The sequence below is a fragment of the Chrysemys picta genome, chromosome 3 (genome assembly GCF_011386835.1).
Source record: "Chrysemys picta bellii isolate R12L10 chromosome 3, ASM1138683v2, whole genome shotgun sequence".
Taxonomy (NCBI): Eukaryota; Metazoa; Chordata; order Testudines; family Emydidae; genus Chrysemys; species Chrysemys picta.
In genome coordinates this window covers 185,081,144-185,103,260 of record NC_088793.1, presented here as the reverse complement: position 1 = coordinate 185,103,260, position 22,117 = coordinate 185,081,144, and the positions used below count along the sequence as shown (strand labels likewise).

Below are 22,117 nucleotides of genomic sequence, written 5' to 3'. Positions count from 1 at the left end.
TTCTGAAATAAAAAGTTGTCTCCAATGCAGTCCAAGAATTTGTTGCATAGTCTGTGCCCCGCTGTGTTTATTTCCCAACATATATCCGGATAGTTGAAGTCCCCCATCACCACCAAATCTTGGGCTTTGGATGATTTTGTTAGTTGCTTGAAAAAAGCCTCATCCACCTCTTCCACCTGGTTAGGTGGTCTGTAGTAGACTCCTAGCATGACATCTCCCTTGTTTTTTGCCCCTTTTAGCCTAACCCAGAGACTCTCAACACTTCCGTCTCCTATGTCCATCTCTACCTCAGTCCAAGTGTGTACATTTTTAATATATAAGGCAACACCTCCTCCCTTTTTCCCCTGTCTATCCTTCCTGAGCAAGCTGGACCCATCCACACCAACATTCCAATCATGTGTATTATCCCACCAAGTTTCAGTGATGCCAACAATGTCATAGTTGTATTTATTTATTAGCACTTCCAGTTCTTCCTGCTTATTCCCCATACTTCTCGCATTTGTATATAGGCATCTAAGATACTGGTTTGATCTTTCCTCCCAGTTTTGTCCTGACTCTCCTTTCTCTCTGCCAATATAGCCCACACTCCCTCTCATTTCCGACCCATCTCCCCGGTCTCCATGTTCCCCACTTACCTGTGGGCTTTGCTCACCTGTCCCCGTCGAACCTAGTTTAAAGCCCTCCTCACTAGGTTAGCCAGTCTGTGTCCGAATAGGGTCTTTTCTCTCCTCGAAAGGTGAACGCCATCTCTGCCTAGCAGTCCTTCCTCGAATAGCATCCCGTGGTCTAGGAAGCCAAAGCCCTCCTGGCGACACCATCTTCGCAGCCAGGCATTCACCTCCATGATGCATCTGTCTCTGCCCGGGCCCCTACCTTTGACAGGAAGAATCGAAGAGAATACCACCTGCGCTCCAAACTCCTTCACCCGTACTCCCAGAGCCCTGTAGTCACTCTTGATCCGCTCAGTGTCACACCGCGCAGTATCATTTGTGCCCACATGGATGAGTAGCATGGGGTAGTAGTCAGAGGGCTGGATAATCCTCGACAATGCCTCCGTAACGTCTTGGATACGGGCCCCCGGCAGGCAGCATACCTCCCGAGATGAAATGTCAGGGCGACAGATGGGCGCCTCCGTCCCCCTCAGCAGAGAGTCTCCGACCACCACTACCCTACGTTTCCTATTCGCAGTGGTGGCAGCAGACTTTCCAGCCTTAGGGGTACGAGGCTTCTCCTCCTTTACTGTAGGGCGTGATTCCTTCTTTCCTGTATCAAGGAGAGCATAACGGTTACCTATAACCACGGCAGGAGGGTTCGGAGCAAGGGTGGAGCACTGCCTGCTGCCAGAAGTAACCAGCTGCCAGTGTCCACCCTGAGCCATCTCCTCCTCCACCAGTGGTGTATCAGCAGTCCTGTGTACTGGGACAGCTACCTCAGCTTTCTCCACATGGACACTGTCGAGGAATTGCTCGTGGATTCGGATGCTCCTCAACCTAGCCACCTCCTCCTGTAGCTCTCCCGCCTGCTGCCTGAGAGATTCCACCAGCAGGCACCTCTCACATTGGATGGTCCCCGCAGCCTGGATATCAGTAAGTGGAAATTGCAAGTTACAGTCTTTGCAAAACCACACCAGGATCTGGGTAGAGGCATCCATGCTCAGGCACTCTGTCTGGCTACAGGCACAGGTGGAGGAGACAGTAGCAGTGCTGGCACAGGTGTTGCGGGTCTTCCTAACCATCGTAAGCCTCCCTCTGTCAAACTCCCGTCTGCAGCCCCCTGTCAGCAGAGGCTTCTAGCTTTCAAACCTTCCTTTGAAGCTCACAGCTTCCAACTGCCAGCCACAGCACACGGTCCTTCAAACAACCAAAACAAACAAACAGACCCAAAAGGGTGCTGTATTGCTCCTCCTTCTCCTGGAGAACTCTCTTGCGAAACTCCCTGTTTCCCTTATACTCCCCCTTGTGCCATCCTGTATCCTCCCGGGGTCCATATTTGGTGCTGTCTCCATCAACTCCTCCCCCCTCTCTTTGGAACTAGCTGCCCTTCTCTTCTTCCTCACCCTCCCACCGTCAGCTACCACCTGCTGCCCCCCCTCCTCGTTATCCAAACACCCAAACCTGTTCCTGAGTTCTATTTCCCCTTCACTGGCCCTCCTTTTCCTTGGCCTGCTTCTCACGGTCACATGCTTCCACTGCCCTTGTTCTCCCTCTGATAATCCCCCCTCACACACCGTAGCCGTACAGTTTTTTTGCTGTAAGATGGCTACCTTTACATCTGCTATTGTGTGGCCAGGGAGGTTGAAGTGTTCTCCTACAGGTTTTTGTATATTGCCATTCCTGATATCTGACTTGTGTCCATTTATCCTCTTGCGTAGTGACTGTCCAGTTTGGCCAACATACATAGCAGAGGGGCATTACTGGCATATGATGGCATATATAACATTGGCGGACGTGCAGGTGAATGAGCCGGTGATGTTGTAGCTGATCTGGTTAGGTCCTGTGATGGTGTTGCTTGTCTAGATATGTGGGCAGAGTTGGCATCGAGGTTTGTTGCAAGGGTTGGTTCCCGAGTTAGAGTTGTTATGGTGCGGTACGTGGTTGCTGGTGAGAATATGCCTAAGGTTTTTCAAGATAACACTGAACAGCGCACTGATACACAGATACCCTCCCACCAACAACACAGGAAGAAGAACTCCACATGGACTCCTCCTGAGGGTAGAAATGACAGCCTGGACCTATACATAGAATGCTTCCGCCGACGTGCACAGGCAGAAATAGTGGAAAAACAACATCGCTTGCCTCATAACCTAAGTCGTGCAGAACGCAATGCCATCCACAGCCTCAGAAACCACCCTGACATTATCATCAAAGAGGCTGATAAAGGAGGTGCTGTTGTCATCATGAACAGGTCTGACTACCAGAAGGAGGCTGCCAGACAACTCTCCAATACCAAATTCTACAGGCCACTTTCCTCAGATCCCACTGAGGAATACACTAAGAAACTGCACCATCTACTCAGGACACTCCCTACACTAACACAGGAACAAATCAACATACCCTTAGAGCCCCGACCGGGGTTATTCTATCTACTACCTAAGATCCACAAACCTGGAAATCCTGGACGCCCCATCATCTCGGGCATTGGCCCTCTCACTGAAGGACTGTCTGGATATCTGGACACCCTACTCAGACCCTATGCCACCAGCACTCCCAGCCATCTCCGTGACACCACAGATTTCCTGAGAAAACTAAAATGCATTGGTGACCTCCCAGAAAACACCATCCTAGCCACCATGGATGTCGAGGCTCTCTACACAAACATCCCACACACAGATGGAATACAAGCTGTCAGAAACAGTACCTCTGATGATGACACAGCACAACTTATTGCTGAGCTCTGTGACTTTATCCTCACACACAATTATTTCAAATTTGGTGACAATATATACCTCCAGACCAGTGGCACCGCTATGGGCACCCGCATGGCCCCACAATATGCCAAAATTTTTATGGCTGACCTGGAACAACGCTTCCTCAGCTCTTGTCCACTCATGCCCCTTCTCTACCTACGCTACATTGATGACATCTTCATCATCTGGATCCATGGGAAGGAGACCCTAGAAGAATTCCACCATGATTTCAACAGCTTCCACCCCACCATTAACCTCAGCCTGGACCAATCTACACAGGAGGTCCACTTCCTAGACACCACCGTACAAATAAGCGATGGCCACATTAACACCACCCTATACCGAAAACCCACCGACCGCTATGCCTACCTTCATGCCTCCAGCTTCCACCCCGGTCACACCACACGATCCATCGTCTACAGCCAAGCACTGAGGTACAATCGCATCTGCTCCAACCCCTCAGACAGAGACCAACACCTACAAGATCGTCACCAAGCATTCTCAAAACTACGATACCCACACAAGGAAATAAAGAAACAAATCAACAGAGCCAGACGTGTACCCAGAAGCCTCCTGCTACAAGACAGGCCCAAAAAAGAAACCAACAGAACTCCACTGGCCATCACCTACAGTCCTCATCTTAAACCTCTCCAACGCATCATCACTGATCTACAACGCATCCTGGACAATGATCCCTCACTTTCACAGACCTTGGGAGGCAGGCCAGTCCTCGCCCACAGACAACCCGCCAACCTTAAGCATATTCTCACCAGCAACCACGCACCGCACCATAACAACTCTAACTCAGGAACCAACCCTTGCAACAAACCTCGATGCCAACTCTGCCCACATATCTACACCAGCAACACCATCACAGGACCTAACCAGATCAGCTACAACATCACCGGCTCATTCACCTGCACGTCCACCAATGTTATATATGCCATCATATGCCAGCAATGCCCCTCTGCTATGTACATTGGCCAAACTGGACAGTCACTACGCAAGAGGATAAATGGACACAAGTCAGATATCAGGAATGGCAATATACAAAAACCTGTAGCGAACACTTCAACCTCCCTGGCCACACAATAGCAGATGTAAAGGTAGTCATCTTACAGCAAAAAAACTTCAGGACCAGACTCCAAAGAGAAACCGCTGAGCTCCAATTCATTTGCAAATTTGGCACCATCAGATCAGGATTAAACAAAGACTGTGAATGGCTATCCAACTACAGAAGCAGTTTCTCCTCCCTTGGTGTTCACACCTCAACTGCTAGCAGAGCACCTCACTCTCCCTGATTGAACTAACCTCGTTATCTCCATACTGATTTATACCTGCCTCTGGAGATTTCCATTACTTGCATCTGAAGAAGTGAGGTTCTTACCCACGAAAGCTTATGCTCCCAATACTTCTGTTAGTCTTAAAGGTGCCACAGGACACTCTGTTGCTTTTTACAGATTCAGACTAACACTGCTACCCCTCTGATACTTCAGGAATGATTAGACAGGAAGGAAAAAACCTCTTTCACCCCATATGCTAAATCAGGGAAATCACCTCATTAGTAATACGCCCCATGTACATATAATTCATCTCACTCCAGTATCCCTTTAAAAGAACAGTGAAAATTAACAGTAGTCTCTATACTGAATGGATATGGATGGGTGATTTTTCTGCGGGGTGTCTGTGTTTTGGGCATATGGGGGATTTTGCAGAGGTGTCAGCTCCCTCCCAGAGCCTGCACCCCACAACCCCTACAGCACCCCTGCCCCAGCCCAGAGCCCCATCCTGCATCCCAAACTCCCTTCTGGAGCTTGCACCCCAACCCCCTGCCCCAGCCCTGAGCCGCTTCCCACACCCGAATCCCCTCATCCCTGGCCCCACCCTGGAGTCCACACTTTCAGCCTGTACCCGCTGCCACACCCTCACTCCCTGCCCCAGCTCGGAGCCCCCTCCCATACTCCAAATCCCTTGGCTCCATCTCCCAGCTCGGAGCCCCCTCCTGCACCCTCTGCCTCAGGCCAGCGAAAATGAGCAAGTGAGAGTGAATGGGGTAGAGTGAGTGAGGGAAGATGCAAGATGCAAGGAGGGGGGGGGGGTGTGGAGGGAACGGAGACCAGGTGGGACAAGGATGTTCAGTTTTTTGTAATTAGAAAGTTGCAACGCTGACTGGGGAAAGTCAGTGGGGGTCTGTGGTGGGCGGTCAGTGTTTGGCAGTGGGTGTGCGCATAGTAGCAGGGATCAGTGACACACTACCCGATGTCAACAGCCCAGACCCCAGGTCCGGAGGGGACTGTGGTTGCTGAGCCCGCCCTCAAGGTTGTGTCCCCCGCTGGCCAGTATAGCAAGGTGCTGCCACCAGGGGGCCCTGGAGCCCGGGATGAGCTCAGAGAGCGGACTCGAAACTCCACCGACTGCGGCTGGCGGCCCCACGCTCATGGGAGCCAATGAAGCTCGGCTTTGTTTTGAGAGAGGTCAGCCTCTGAGCCAATCGGCTGGGGTTTTGTAGCGCGGCTGCCAGGCCGTGACCCTGGTGTCATGGCCGCCTGCACGGGGTGCCAGGCTTGCTGCCGCGCTGGGCTTAGGGAGCTGGCAGCGGCCGGCAGTTTCCGCCCGCTGCCCGGCAACATGAGGCGTTGGTTGGAGCCGGCCGCTCGGCTGGTGCAGCTGGCCCAGACCCGAGGCTTGCAGGGTGGCGCCGGGGCCTATAAGGCGGCGTCAGTGGACGTGGGGAGCAGGTAACGAGGGGGCCGCCGGGAGAAAGAAGCGTCCGCCCGGGGGGGGACTCAGTCCCCCCTCCCTCCACCGGATCGGGGAACGTCTCCCGTCTCCTTTCTCCCTGTATCCCGGGGCTTGTGCCTGGTCCCCGTGCCTACCACGTCTTCCTGCTGCCCCAGAGCCCTCTGCTCCCTCCCAGAGTAGCTCCCCTTGCTGCGCTGCGGCCTCCCATCCCGACCCCCCAGCCCCTTCTCAGAACAGCCCTTCTCACTGCCCTGTGTCTTCCGCCGTCCCTCAGAAAATTCTTCCTCGCTGCCCTGCGCGCCCCGCCCCCTGTCCTCTTCCAGAATATCTCCCCTTCACTGCCCTGCCCCCTCCCAGAGCAATTTCTCCTGCAGGTGTTCTCCCCTCAACATTTCTTCCTCTCCCACCCCCCACCATGGTTTGTTACTTTCTTCTTCCACTGACCCCAGGATCGTTTCCCATCTGAGTATGTCTCCTTGATCTCTGCTCCCCACTGCCCATTCATGTCCAGTATCTGCTGAGAAGTGTGTGTTGGTGGGAGGCAGGGGGTCTGTGTAGCTTTGCTTCAGCCATTCCTTTTCCAATCCACAATCTCCCAATATGTTGCTAGTGGAGCCAGAGCTGGACAATAATTGCTAAACATATTGTTAAAAATCCACTGGCCTCCTTTTCTTGTTATGCCTGGCCTTACTGCATATAGTTGATGCACTGCTTTTCAGTAGCTTAAAATCCTCCCATCACGATGACTAAGGTGGTTTATGTCATGGTGGTATTGGTGCTGAGTTGTGCTGATACGTTTATAAAGTAGAAAAGTATTAATACACAAGCCATTTAAGGTTAAAGTATCTCAGAAATCACCATCCAGATGTGGACTCTTCCTGCATTTTAAGATCTAGTGGCTGCCTCCCTTTCCCCACATTTGATGTTTTTTATTGATAAATTTCATCAGAGGAGCTGTTTGAAAGTTTTAGAAATAATTAGGGGCCTGATCTAAAGTCCATGAAAGTCAGTGGAAAAGCTCTAGTTGACTTCACTGGGTGTTAGATCAGGCCCTAAATCAGTTGAAGTAAATAAGAAAACTGAATGTCATTTGAACTTTTTTTCCACTACTCTCTGACATACATAGCAGCCAAATAATGGGCATAGTCTTGCCTCTAAATGTAAAAGTGTGTGCATCAGATCTTCCACTGCACTTTTTCCATTAAAGTACTATCTACTGTCACTGAGAAAAAGTGTGTGTGTGTGGGGGGGGTGTAAATGGTGGTACTTTTTGCCTTGCATATATACACCATCTCATTTTGTGTTGATTTTTTAAAAAACATTTAATACATACACCATTGAGAATAATAGCCATTAATAGGACTTAAAACTCTGAAGTGTAGTGGAGACTTGCTGGTTTCCAAAAGAATATAGAGCCTTTCACCTCTAAGTAACTGGTTCAAATCTAGCCAAATTCTGTACTGACAAAGATGTTACTGTCTGGCTCTTACTTTGCAGATATGAAAACTGGGTGCTGATCTGTCTTGTTCCACATGACTTACTACCTGTTGCATATGGCAGTCACAGCAGAGAAGTATGGGATGGAATTAGTTTGAAGATTAAGGGTTTGTCTACACTCCCCTGTAGTTTGGAGGAGGGTAGGGAGAAAGAAGTGCACCCCAAAATGTTGTGCTGTAAGTCCCCTATGTGGGTATGTGGCGTGAACTAAAAGGTTCCTAGTTCGTGTTAATGTAGCCTACTTCAAACAGGATTACATTAATGCAGGCTAGGAACCTCTTAGTTCATGCCCACAGCATTGACACAGGACAGTTACAGCACAGCACTTTGGTGCACATTGCTATTCACACCCCACCCCATTGCCCAAACTACAGGACATTGTAGATGTAGCTTCAATTTTCCTTTCATCTTAGAAGGCGGTCACTTTGGAATTGAGGCAAAATTGCTGAACAGTAGGGAAGCTTGTACTCTTGTTTCCTATTCTGTGGATAGATCTAGGGCTTCAGCATCCAGACTTGTCAACGCCAGTTTCTATCATGAATAGTAAATATAATCAGTATTTTCTAAAAATATGAAACATAAAATATAAATGTATAGTAGTTGAATAGAGAGGTGTTGATAAACTGATCCTCAGTTGTCACTAATGGCAGATATCCTCTTTTTTTTTTTTTTAACAGAAAGTTGGAAATTTCCTCAGGAAAACTGGCCAGATTTGCTGATGGATGTGCTGTAGTGCAGGTAAAAAATCTATGCAAACTCAAAATGTGTAAGTCAACTTCGATAAATGTACTGGTTTTTGTTGAGATGTCTCAACCATATATGGTAATTGGACTCCCGACTGGATCCACAGCTAGTTACAGCATAGAAAAAAAAACTTTATAAGGTTTCCAGAAGCCTCACCAGTACACTGTGGATTCATGTGTTTTCTCTTCACTTGGAAAATTCTCTACTGAGAAATGAAACTAAATGATACATTTATGAAAATGTATTTTCTAAAAGTAATTTCACTGTTTTTAAATCAAGTTAGGTGATACATCAGTGATGGTCACAGCAGTCAGTAAAACAAAGCCTTCTCCATCTCAGTTCATGCCATTGGTGGTGAGTACTAATTGTAATTACACAAACTGCCCAAATTGATAACTATAAATAATAGTAGAGAAGCAGAACTTGAGTCCTCGGACATTTCAGTTGTTTTTTAATATAAATTGTTTTGTCTCTGTGGCTACAGCAAATAGAATATTTAGCTATTAAATTCAGATGTATTGTCATCTCTTACCTTTTTTATAGGTATATTTAAGAAAGAGCAGTAATTACAGTTTTGTTTACAAATCCCTGTTTTGTTATATAAGGTTGACTATCGCCAGAAAGCTGCTGCAGCAGGAAGGATTCCCACAAACTATCTTAGAAGAGAACTTGGTTCCACTGATAAAGAAATTCTTACAAGCAGAGTAATAGGTATGACAGAAGACTGAGAAAACAATGTCCAGTACTTTCTTTTTGTTGTTTGTGATATCCTCATTGAAAGATTGAAAAGAGAGGGCTAATATTGCCTCTTCAGCAGTTTCGGGAGAAGTGCATGCCTTAAAGTGCTGCAAATTTCAGAACCATTTAAAAAAAATGTCCATTGGGGCTGCATACACATTCCCTATATGAAAGCCCAAAATACAGTAAAAGCTGTTTTATCGGCATGTTGTGGGAATGGGGGGTGCCAGTAAGTGGAAAAATGCTGGTTAACTAAGAGGGATGGAGTTTGGGTGTGGGAGGAGGGGTGGGTGTGGGTTCTGGGCGGGAGTTTGGGTGTGGGAAGGGGTTTGGGGCAGGAGGTTGGGGCCCCTGAGTGGACTCAGGGTGGTGGATCCCGGGGGCATTCACCTCCGGCAGCTCTCCGCAAGCGGTGACCTGTCCTGGCTGCTCCTAGGCAGAGGCGCAGCAGATGGGTCTGTGCACTGCCCCCGCCCTGCCCTGAGTGCTGGCTCTGCAGCTCCCCTTGGCTGGAAACTGTGGCCAATGGGAACTGTGGGGGCAATGCCTGCGAGCGGAGGCAGCGTGCAGAGCCACCTCCACCTAGGAGCAGCCGGGTCAAGTAGACACTTGCAGGGACCCACCTGAGGTAAGCGCCCCCCGTATCCGGTACCCCGAGCCCCTCCCATGCCCCAACCCCCTGGCCCAAGCCCCCTCCTGTACCCAAACTCCCTCCCAGAACCTGCACCCAGCCCCCCGGCCCCAACTCCAGCCCTACACCCCCTCCTGCAATCGGAACCCCTCATAGCCATTCCTCCACCTAGGGAGCAGCAGGGACATGTCGCCACTTCTGGGGAGCCTGCAGGTCCCACGCCAACCTGACTATAAACCGGACTTTCTATGAAGCTTAAAAATGCTGGTTTATAGAGCTTTCCAGTTGGTACAGGGCATGATAACACAGCTTTTACTGTATCTAACAGCTTGTGAGATTTCTTCTTTGCTCTTGAAATTGGGATTTCTCGTGCCTCAGCCTAGAGGGACATCATTTCTTGGAGCTAATCATTTGTCAGGAGAGAGGAAAGAAGAGGCAACCAAATTGTTTTCTGGAAAGGTAGGGAAAAAAGGAGGCAGACTGTTTGGCCCAAATGTATCCTCCTCCCACCTGCCTCATTGTTTGAAAAATAGTATCCAAGATGCCCAAAACTTGTCTCTTGAATGAGATAATGGCACCTTGAGGCTCAATGTTTGCTAAAACTAGCAGGACTTAATAGACAATTTGAAGAGGGGATAGGGTTCTGAACAGACTAAGCCGGGGTGGGCAAACTTTTTGGCCCGAGGCCACGTTGGGGAATAGAAATTTTATGGCGGGCCATGAATGCTCACAAAATTGGGGTGGGGGTGCAGGCTCTGGGGTGGGGCTAGGGATGAGGAGTTTGGGGTGTAGGAGGGTGCTCTTGGCTGGGATCGAGGGGTTTGGAGGGCGTGAGGGGGGATAAGGGTTGGGTTTGGGGTGTGGGAAGAGGCTCAGGGGTGCAGGCTCCAAGCGGCGCTTACCTCAAGCAGCTCCTGGAAACAGTGGCATGTCCCTTCTTTGGCTACTGCGCAGCCAGGTGCCTCTGCACGCTGCCCCATCTGCAGGCACCACCCCTGCAGATCCCTTTGGAGCATGTAGGAGCTGGACCGGGGCCATGCCACGGCTTCCGGGAGCCGCGGTCCCCGACCCAGCACCCCAGCTGGAACGGGGCTGAGTCGTTGGTGCAGCCCCCGGCTGGAGTGCTGGAGAGGGGCCGAGCTGCATGGTGCAGCTTGTGGGCCGGCTTAAAACGGCTCACGGGCTGGATGCGGCCCGCAGGCCATAGTTTGCCCACTCTGGACTAAGCCCTAGTCAGTGTGCAGAGGTGTATTAATAAATCAGATTGAAAATCAAAATTAAAAAAAAAAATGCAACATTTGCTTAACTTCATCATTGAGTTGTGCTGCTTTTCATTACATGTCATCTTATTACAAGCTCTCTGGAGCTAGCACTTTGTCTTTGTTTATGTCTGTATCCGACACATTTATGCTGCTACTAATAAATACTCAACTTTTCAAATCGTGTTCTTTTCAGCAGCAGGAAAAGAACCATGAGAGCATTACTGAGCTCCTTATACTGCCATCCTTTATAAGTCAGTTTGGACATGTGCATGGTTACTGATTTTTAGTGTTTTCAAGGCCCATGGCACTGAAGTTCATGCTCTTAAATAGAAATCCGCAGAGGCAGTTCTAACTGGATAAAAATAGCAATTTTTCATATTGATGTTGTTTTAGTGGCTTGTTTTTCATTATTGTTGCCTGGGTCCTTGATGCAGTTTCTGAAATAAGATTTACTTTATGCTGACCCTAAAGTGGCAGAGCAAGGATATTGTAGGGTTATTTCTTTATAAACAGTTTATTTTTCTTGGTTAGTTTTAAAAAATAAAAAGGTAATCTAGGTGAGACTTCCAAGTATAACAATTTTTAGGCAGGTCAATTTGGTTCTAATCTGAAGTGTTATAATTTAAACCATTGACATGTATTTATTATTTTATATAAGGGGAAGCTTAGCTATGTACAAATTTCAGAGTAGCAGCCGTGTTAATCTGTATCCGCAAAAAGAAGAACAGGAGTACTTATGGCACCTTAGAGACTAACAAATTTATTAGAGCATAAGCTTTCGTGGACTACAGCCCACTTCTTCGGATGCAGTGGGCTGTAGTCCACGAAAGCTTATGCTCTAATAAATTTGTTAGTCTCTAAGGTGCCACAAGTACTCCTGTTCTTTTTGCTATGTACAAAGTTTATTACTAACTGTGACTTGGAGCGCAGGAATAGCATAGTAGATCAGACCACTGGTACATTGTCAGGTATCCTGCCCTTGTTAGTGGCAGTTGATATGTGCTTCGGAGGAAGACACTAGAATTCCCTATACTGGACAACTGTGAAATAACCTGCTCACCAAGGGAGCTTCTTCCTAATTCCCATTGCTTATTGGCTGGTGTGTATCTTGAAGCATGAAGGATTATGTCCCTTACATTTTATTTTATCTAATATGACAGTGAATATTCTCACTATCCATGTACATGTCTAATCCTTTTTTGAATGCTACTCAGGTCTTAGACTCAGTATCTTTTGGCAAAGAGTTCCACAAGTTAATTAGCCTTTGTGTTTCTAAAAATTTTAAATGTGTTGGTTGTCAGTTTCTTTAGATAACTCTTTTGTTTTTTATTATGAGAGGAAGATAAGGATTACCTAAATTTATTTTAGACATATATGCAATAATAAATGACAATCATTTACTTCCTTCATCCACTCTCTCCTATAAACAGCCATAATCTTAATCTCTCCATGTATGAAAGTTCTGAAATGTTTTTTACAGATCGATCAATTAGGCCGCTCTTCCCAGCAGGCTACTATTATGATACACAGGTGGGTTCATTATTTTTAGTGATAGTCATAGTTCTGTGAGAGCCAAAAGAATACGATTTTGGGCAAGCTTCCAAATTGGGTTAATGTTTTGCAAAATAGTGTTAACTGTTGGTGCAGGTGAAGGCTTAACAGCAGCCTTCTTTAATTGTTCAGTAAATAATATTGCTTAACACAGACCAACTACTCATTGCTACAAAGAAAGCTATTCATTGGAACTGGTCTGAATTCAGACTCACTGTCACAAAGAAAGGAGTGGGATTTATTCTCTGGGAGTAAGTAATTTAACTAGCTAGGAGCTGTCATTCCTGCTCGGTAATTTTAGATGAAACTATGATCAATGTTTATGTTGCATGTCAAGTAGAATAGACTATTCAACAACCTTAAGTCAGTGTCCCAAAAGATTTTCATTGCAAGTCCATGCTCCATTTTCTCTTATAGAAGGTGGGGAAAAAAGCTCAAACTCTGCATATTTGTGCAACAAAATAAAAATAATCCTTAAAACCCAAGAACCTCTCAATCTATTTCCTGTGAATATATTAAGGTTGTTTCACTGTGGAATTTTCTTTCTCACATTTGTTACCTCTTAGATTTATCTCATTCTACGTAGTTTATGAAGTATGCAAAGTATAGATAAAGATAACTTTGTCACATTTTAAGGGCCTGTGTTTGCCCCTAATTTGGTGGTTCTTGGTGTTAAATATCATTTTTCTCCATCAGTTTATTGATTTAGGTACGTGAACATTTTTTTTCTCTTCATATGAATTCATATAATTTTTAGGTCATTGTATTTATTGTTCCTTGCAGGTGTTTTGATTAAAAAAAACAAACACATATAGCTCAAAATTCTTCCATTGTCTTTTATATTATACCAGATCCTTTGTAATCTTTTAGCAGTAGATGGTATTAATGATCCCGATGTCCTGGCAATTAATGGAGGTAAAAGTAAATTTAAATATTTTTTAACTTTTTTTAATGTTTGTATTTATGTAATTATTAAAAAAATATATATCTTACAATTTTAGCATCTGCAGCACTGGCGTTATCGGATATCCCATGGAATGGTCCCATTGGTAAGTAAATATTTTAGCTCGAAAGCTTGTCTCTCTTACCAGCAGAAGTTGGTCCAATAAAATCTGTTACCCACCTTGTCTCTAATATCATGGGACCAACACAATACAACAATACTGCATATAACTTGAAATTTAGTCATTTTAAAATTAAAGGCAGTTTCAGGTACTACATCTGTCCCAGATTCTACTGCCAATTTGTATGGTTTTACCGTCATGTTTTGTTTTTCTCTTCTCTCGTGCTGTGTTAAGCTCCACACAAACAAGGAAAACTGATTATATAGCGCAAATAGTGAAACTACACAAAAAGTTGCAAATGTACAAAGTAAAACTGAAAAATAGAATAGATTTCTTTCTGATCTTCTGTGTACTTTTAACGATAGAAGCAACAGAACTACAGACAGATGTATGATCAGTAAAATGGCTTCCCTTAACATCCATTAATTGTTACAGAAGTTTAAACAAAATTGTAAGAATACATGATAGCATTGCAGCAACTGTCTAAAAACAAGGCATAGTGCTCAGGTCAGATACTTTTTTTAAAATAGACTTTATCTGCAGACAAAGTGAAATTAGTGATCAGGAAAATACCTTCTAATTTTCATATTCTGAGGAAATATCCCCATGACTATGAAGTATATGGAAAAAATACTTTTTAAGTGTCTTGTTCATTTAATTTTATTTAACAAGTTAATACACTTCTATGAAAGCTTATTCTCCTGTATCACTACTTCAGATTACCTCTAAAGTGTTTCTTTCATTTATTGGAGATATTAAAACAATTTTCTCTTCAAGGTTTTGGTGGGGAGGGCACACATGCTACAATCATTATTTTCTTATTCTAAGGCAGGGGTCAGCAACTTTCAGCACGTGGCCCATCAGGGTAATCTGCTGGCGGACAAGAGACATTTTGTTTCTGTTGACTGTTCGCAGACACAGCCCCCCTCCCAGTGGCCGAGGTTCGCCTTTCCCCGCCAATGGAATCTGCGGGAAGCAGTGGCCAGCAAGCTTACAACCTTAGGGGCATAATATTACTATCAGTGACACTGCAATAACAGCACTAGCCCAATAAGCCAGAATTTTTCAAGTGTAATTAACTTGACTTGCAAATTATCTGCATTGTTTGAATAAACAAGTTTATTTTAATTTTATAATTGTCAAAAGGTCATCTGGCACAAACACACACACATCCCACTATTTAAATAGAATTAGTAATTTTAATAATTACCTCTGAAAGCAAACCAAGTAAAAATGATCCTTTGAATGAACTCCTACTTAGATGCAAAAATGAACTTCTGGAGTTTCTTCTTAGGTGCAGTAAGGGTAGGAATGGTTGATGGAGAAGTTGTTATTAACCCAACTCGAAAAGAAATGTCTTCTAGTACCTTGAACTTATTGGTCACTGGAGCTCCTCATAGTCAAATTGGTAAGTGGTTAAAATTATTCAACTTTGATGTTTAGTTAAAAATCAAGCATTTTCTCATATGAGCCACCTTTAATCATAATTCTCTTGAAATACTACCCTTGTAATCAAGACTAGATAGAAACAAATAGTAAGGAAGTATTTTTTTCTAGTTTGATTTCTTTCGAAGTCATTAAAATATATATATATATTGGAATTTCTTTACTGTATTAATGAGATTCAATATCATTTAGATAAAACTTATGTGTGCTCCCTGAAATTTTGGAAAACAGTATCAATAAATAAAGTCTAAATGTTTTATTGTAATACATAGGACACATGACAATTAACTCAAGTTTCAAACAGCCAGTAAAATTTTAGTCCCCACAGGATCCAGCTTTGTGATGCAGAGTTGTTTTGAGAGAATTTAGATCCTATTTAAAAACACTGGAAACCTTAAGTTATAAAGCTGCTTAAAAGAGCACGACTTTTACTTAAACCGTTTAAATTAATTTCCCAAGCCCTGGCAGGAGCCATGGGATGGAAGCCCTGAACTCCAGCAGGAGCCACAGGGGCAGAAGCCCCGAGCCCAGGCGCCCCACGCCTGGTCAGGAGCCACGGGGGTGGAAGCCCTCACCCTAGGCGGCCGAAGCCTAGGCAGGAGCTCTGTGCGTGCGTGTGTGTGTGTGTGTGTGTGTGTGTGTGTGTGCGTGCGCATGTAAGCCTCGAGCCCAGGCAGGACCCAGGTGGGTGGGAGGGGAGCTCCGGGGCACTTCTGCACTGCCCGTGGAGGTGGGGAGATTAGATTTTGGGGAGAGTAGAGTTCATGGGAAAGGACTTATTTCGCGGTCTGTGACATATTTTTCATGGCTGTGGAATTGATAGGGACCAATTCATGAGTGGCCACAAGATTCATCATATACTTGTTTATAAGTTGAATTTCCTATTCCATATTAATGTAATCTTACTGGTTGAGGAAGTGTATAACGTATTGTATTCAGTCTGTGGCACATCTATATTTAAATGCATATTCTAACCATTAACCTATTTTGAAGGCATTAGTTTGACTTTCAGTTGCATCTTGTGAAATTTCTCCTTACTAACTTATATTTGAAAAATTATTCTGAAATCCTCCCAATTAATTTTTCTTCCATAAGTCCAGCTCTTCAGTTTGCATTTTGAAACTGTTTCTGTGACTCTATGACCTTTTGAAATAATAAAATCAGCCTGGCAGTGATTTTAATTTTACCAAAATTACACGGGTCTTCAGGTTTCCTTTGTGATAGATATATTTTAACAACTTGTTCTATATCAGTTGAAAACCATGATGGTAACTGACTTACTATTTGACTCTGAATTAATAGTCATGTTGGAAGCAGCAGCCGAGAATATAGTGCAGCAAGATTTCTGCCATGCCATCAAAGTGGGAATGAAGCATACCCAACAAATAATTCAGTGTATACAACAACTGGTAAAAGAACAAGGTGCTGCCAAGAGAACTGTTCAGAAGTTATTTAGTGCTCCAGCAGAGATTGTTGAATGTGCAAAGCAGTAAGTACAAAAACAAATGGTTCTACTAAAGTGCATTAGTGTGACCAACTTCTGTCACTAACTGACCCTCACTTCTGGGCTTTTTTCATACAAAATATTGTTTGTTTTTAAACATTTGAGTCCCTGATTTATCCTCTGCTTTTTCTTCCTTTTGATAGTCAGAAGCCCTGACACTGTACCCCTCCTTTGCTTAGTCACAAGGGCGATGCTACTGTAGCAGCCTGAAGACATGGGGATGGGAAAGAAGGAGTCAGAGAACCCTCTCAGGCCCTCCTCTCCCACAAAAAATAAGCGAGAAAGGTTCTTATCTCCTCCAGATAGAGAAAGCATCTTGAGGCTGAAGCACCTGTGGTCCCCCCCTTTTTAGAAAAGAAAATTGGAGAAAAATGGAGCAATCTTGAGTGAGGGGAACTCTAACAGGAGGTAGCAGAGAGAATTCAAGATGAGGATGAGACAGATCAATACTGGGGAAATGCTACATGGCTTCCCACTCTCCTTCTGGTGTTTAGAGAGCTGTTACCTTATGCATCTGTACAACCCTCCTAGCAATTTTTTCATCTGTCCCTGCTCGGAGGGAAAGCCAGCAAGTGGGGGCAAATACCTCCCTATGAAAGAGGGCTGAGGTGGGAAATGCAAAAGGCCATGTCTCTCTTCTGCCTAATAGCAGCACATCAGAACTACTGAGGAGGGGAATACCAGTGGGCCCACTGGCTGCTTTGTAAGGGAAAAGGGAACTTTGTGCTCAAGACTAGCTTAAATGTAATTGACCCACTGAGCTTCCTTGTAGTGCTCTCCCAGCATGCATTCTCCTCTTCCTCTCCCCAGTTTAGAATGTTATTGTCTCTCAGTTCTCTCTGCCATCTGGGTGAGGTTCCCCAAAGATTGACCCATACATAGTGGGAGACATAAGTTTCCCTGTCCCTTCAGCACTCTCACATATCTTTGATGGGAAGGAAAAGGAGTCCTCTTACCCCCTAACTACTGTGTATTCAGGGAGGAGGGCACATAGTTCTTTTCTCTAACCCCATCTTTGAGGACTTTGGGATTGCTGCTCTTTTGAAGAAGCAACTGTAACTTCTCTCCATGTAATCTCTACTGTTCTACCCCATGTTGATGTACAAAATTTTCCCCCAGTTACAGGCAGGGGGGACAGAGCTTCTGTCTGTAAAAGAGAAAAATGAAGGAGAGCATCAGTCTGGGGCCATTAAACATCCAAAACCATAGAAATATATATCTTTAGAGAGATCCAGATTGACCATTTGCTGGCATCCCCTCGTTTTTTTTATAAAGGTGACGTCTTTGTGTAGAATTGCTTTACAAGTTTTAAGCAGATAGACTTATGGATCTGTCAGTGAGGCCCAACTTCCAATAATATAAATGAATGCTATGTGTGTGATTGCTGGGGAGAGGAGAATTTCTTGGGCACTAATTTCATTTTTAGACAATCTATTGCAGCAAACAACCTAAGTATTAACAATGGTATACTTAATATAAGACTAATTAACTGAAACCTCCCCCTTTTCTTCCCATTCACTCTCAATGCATGCTTCGAAGGGAGCTCTCATAAGCATTATAACTGAGAACTAATGGAATGCAGCCAACAAACTCTGAGTATTTCAACAATTGAGAGAGAAAAATCAGAAAATGATTGTACACATGAGAGAGCAGAATTCAAAAAACTACACTGATAGTGATAACACAAGTATAGGAAATAAAAGCAGTAAATTGGGCGATCAAGGATGAAAGATAATTTAATAATGCTTTTTAGTGTATCAAGATGTATAATTCTTTATTTGGCATGAGCTGAAGACTGTGTTTGCTTAAATCTAAATATCTTGAGTCCTGTTGGCTTTCAGTCAGGTGCTTATTAATTTTGTGTACATTTCCTTTATAGCAGAAAATTCTAAATATCTTTAAAAAATGTCAATAACAAAAGCTCTCCCCATTTTATGCTGGCAGTGTCTGGCTCAATATACATTGCACCATAAAAGTTCTTTTATAGTAGTATTATGTGAAGGTTCCTTAATTGCTTGATGCATCAGGCAGTCTGTGTGGGTTTTGTGGGTTGCTAATATGTTATAATGGTCAGTGCAGATAAATTGTCACTTAAAATTAATCTTAGTGAAACTTAGTGTGCAGTTCATGGCTAAATAAGAATTCTACCAGTTTTGTGTTTGCTCCAATCTTTATAGATGAATCCCCTTGAAAATGTCATTAAAAGCCATTTAATGAAATACAAGGTGGATCTGAACATAACTGCTTTTAAATTTTATTTCAACAAAATGTCAAACCATTTTCTAAAGAATAGACTTTATGTACTAAGTTTCAACATGGAACAGTATTTTTCTGGCCATAGTAAACTCTTGAATATAGGGTTTCGTATCCGAACAAGTTAAACTTTTTATTCTATATAATGCTGCTTATGAGTATTGCTATAATACTAATATGAATTTGAGATGTATTTAAATCTTAAATAATCTAGCAACCTTTTTAAAGTCACCATTTTCTTTAGAACACTAAATGCATTTATGATGATGACTTGTTCAAACTTTGTACAGGTAAACAAATACTAATCAGGTTAATTACTTTTTTCTCTTCAAAAAGGCTTGCCTCTGATAAGGTCTGTGCAGTATTCGCAGATTTTAGCCATGACAAAGTAAGTGTTGCCATCAAAATCTGTGGTGGTGTGTTTTTTGTCATATTTGAGTCAGTTCTCTGAATTTGTTTTAGTTCTCTGAATTAGTCCATGTTTAGCTTTAGTTGTACTGCTATCCCCATGACATTTCTTTAAAGAGCCACTAACACTTGACTGTATTTCCTCCTATTCTGCAAGTGTACGAGAAACAAGGTGGGTGAGGTAATTCCTTTTATTGGTGAGAGAGATGGACTTCCGAGCCACAGAGAGCTCTTCTTCAGGCTTGAAAGCTTGTCTCTCTCACCAACAGAAGTTGGTCCAATAAAAGATATTACATCGCCCACCTTGTCTCTGTAATATCCTGGGACTGACATGGCTACAGTTACAGTGCAGTAATATAAATAAGTTATCAGAGGCTCTTCTCTTGGAGATTCTTGATTCAGTATGTAATGATTCCTTGTGCTTAGATTCATTGCTCTGATTATCATGGCTATCTGCTAGACAGCTGTGCAGAACTTCAAGATTGTTGCTTTATTGTTAGTCTGCACTATCAGTGGTAATAGTTGTAAATCTTATCTAGATTTCTAGAGATGAAGCAGTTAACAAGATAAGACTTGAAACAGAAGAACAGTTGAAAGGTATTGTACTACTTTGTGTAATATTTGTACAATTTTCATAAAATTGGGTACTAAACTTGAGGCCAATATTCACTACCATAATATATATATATATATATATATATATATATATATATACAGTCCTGTAACATTATTTTGAAAAGAAAGATTGCTGTTTATGGAGACCTGCAAAGTATGTAACTTTTTTAGATTGGTCTTGTGCCCTTTTTTGTGATTGTATAAAGTGGGCCTGAACATTTTTTGCATACGAGAAATTTCTGCTTTAGTGTTCCTTGGTTTTGCTGGAATGCCTGTTTGAGATCTCGGATGTTTATTTTAAGCCCTTACATCTTCATTGAGGGGACGTAAGGGTGCTGAATCTTGAACAAAGGCTTCCTTTATCCAAAATGTTAATTAGTCATAAGTTAAATAAGTTTTAAGAAAACCTATTTTAAATTGTCTTTGGACCCCAGGTTAAAAACCACTGGTATAGCACAAAGATGAGCATAGTATTTTGTTACAGAAGTTCTAATTTAAAATAACTTGGTACAAAATACTGAATTATAAGAACTAACACTGAAATAATACTGCATTGCATGAAATGGTTATGTGTAGTATATAACACAGCATGGAGCCTAGTACTTTGTGTATATGCTTTGGCTTAGCTCTGGCCCATTTACCTGAAAATGTGTTCTTAGCATGTAGGGGAAAGAAGGGGATTGTCATTCACCTATTCAACAGGTCTATTATAGTGTCTTTATACCTCCAGTCTACCACATGAATGCACAGTCCCATTTGAGTTTATTAAGGTCTTCTGCTCACTTTTGCATAAATAGTTGAGAAACGAAAGACTTTTATCAAGTCTGCTCCCTTTGCCTGGGAGATAGCAGTTATTGCCGAGATAGCTGGAAGCTATATCACTGCATTAATCAGCCTGTGTCTACCTCCTCAAACTCCTAATGGTCAGGAGGAAAGATATTGCCACTGAACACTCCTTTTCCACATGCTGGGAGGGGGATGTGATAGAAAAAAGGCTTACTCCTCTTCCTGGCCTACCTTCACGTTGTAAAGGCGCACAAGAAAAAACTAATGTATGTGAAGGGAGTTGAGGATGCACCTCAGGTTCTCGCCTCCCCTGGGGAAAAAAAAATAAAGCTATGTGTCTCTGTAAGCGGTCCAGCCAACTATGAAATCCTCCAAACCCCAGGGTGCACGGGGTATGGAAGTCTAAGGTTGTACCTTGCACATCTTACTGACTTAGGCCCTGCACAGTTCAGGATTGGCACCATTTCAGTCCATTAGTTTTTACTCTTTTGAAATGTTTGTTTCAGCAGCAATAGAAAACAAGTTGTCTTATTCCTTTTGGTCCTACCAGTCTGAGAGTAGTGGAGCACCGACTTCTGTAGCTGCCAGTATTACTGCTTTATGTGTTAATTAGAAGAATTACTAACAGTTTGGAGAGTGCTCCCAATTGTGAATAACATGTATAGCAATACAACGGGCTTCTGTTGTACTCTAATGCTGGCCACAGTGCTTGTTAGTTGATAACTGTTATGGAGCTTGTTTTCCAACTTTAGAAGCTTGGAGTTCTAATTTGTGTTTGGTATCTCTAGAGAAATTTCCAGAGGCTGAGTCTTATGAAATTATGGAATCCTTTAATGTTGTTTCAAAAGACATTTTTAGAAGCTTTATTCTGAATGAATACAGAAGGTAAATGCATAGAATCCTTTTTGAATAAACTCTTCGCAAATATTTCCCCATAATTATGGTTTTCTTGACTTTATAGTTCATATTTTATTACTATAGGTGTGATGGCAGAGACTTGACTGCTCTCAGAAATATCAGTTGTGAAGTGGACATGTTTAAAACACTTCATGGATCAGCATTGTTTCAGAGAGGTCAAACACAGGTAATACTTTCAAAGATCAGAGTTGTAGTTGTCATAAGCTGAAAGTTTCCATTAACCATGACATTTGTTATCTCAGTCAAGTAATTATTGAAAACATCTTGCATACCTTCCAGTTTAAGAAAGTATAAATACATTGCGTGCTATTCAGGTTCAGTTTAATATTGCCTGGCTCCCATTAGAAGAAACAATGTACAGAACTAAACTGTTTGCTGTTCCAGTGGAAACTTCAAAATAACATTGCAAAACATAGTTGCCTAGAAGTATTCCGTTAAACAGAATCACATGTCCACTTTCAGCCTTTTTAAAATTCCTGAAGAAGGCCCAGTAACCAAAACTTGGGCCTACAAACGTGCTTTTCTGTAATTTCATTTAATAAGTTGTAATTT

At 43.3% G+C, this 22,117-nt stretch overlaps 1 protein-coding gene across 4 annotated transcripts in view; it reads left to right on the top strand.

Annotated features, from left to right (window-relative positions):
- Positions 1-5,780: 5,780 nt before the first annotated feature.
- The window catches only part of PNPT1 (polyribonucleotide nucleotidyltransferase 1), a 50,321-nt gene continuing 33,984 nt past the window's right edge, over positions 5,781-22,117 (top strand). Inside the window, exons 1-13 of one of the 4 annotated variants that reach the window (XM_065590808.1) lie at positions 5,781-5,880; positions 8,323-8,383; positions 8,673-8,743; positions 8,995-9,100; positions 12,501-12,550; positions 13,423-13,486; positions 13,573-13,620; positions 14,930-15,043; positions 16,384-16,570; positions 19,175-19,226; positions 19,786-19,843; positions 21,436-21,532; positions 21,629-21,731. In XM_065590808.1, coding sequence (XP_065446880.1) covers positions 8,368-8,383; positions 8,673-8,743; positions 8,995-9,100; positions 12,501-12,550; positions 13,423-13,486; positions 13,573-13,620; positions 14,930-15,043; positions 16,384-16,570; positions 19,175-19,226; positions 19,786-19,843; positions 21,436-21,532; positions 21,629-21,731 — 966 coding nt within the window. In that variant the 5' untranslated portion in view covers positions 5,781-5,880; positions 8,323-8,367. Of the gene's footprint in view, positions 6,615-8,322; positions 8,384-8,668; positions 8,744-8,994; positions 9,101-12,500; positions 12,551-13,422; positions 13,487-13,572; positions 13,621-14,929; positions 15,044-16,383; positions 16,571-19,174; positions 19,227-19,785; positions 19,844-21,435; positions 21,533-21,628; positions 21,732-22,117 lie in introns of all 4 variants that reach the window. The other 3 variants (XM_065590806.1, XM_065590807.1, XM_065590809.1) reach the window with 3 other exon arrangements.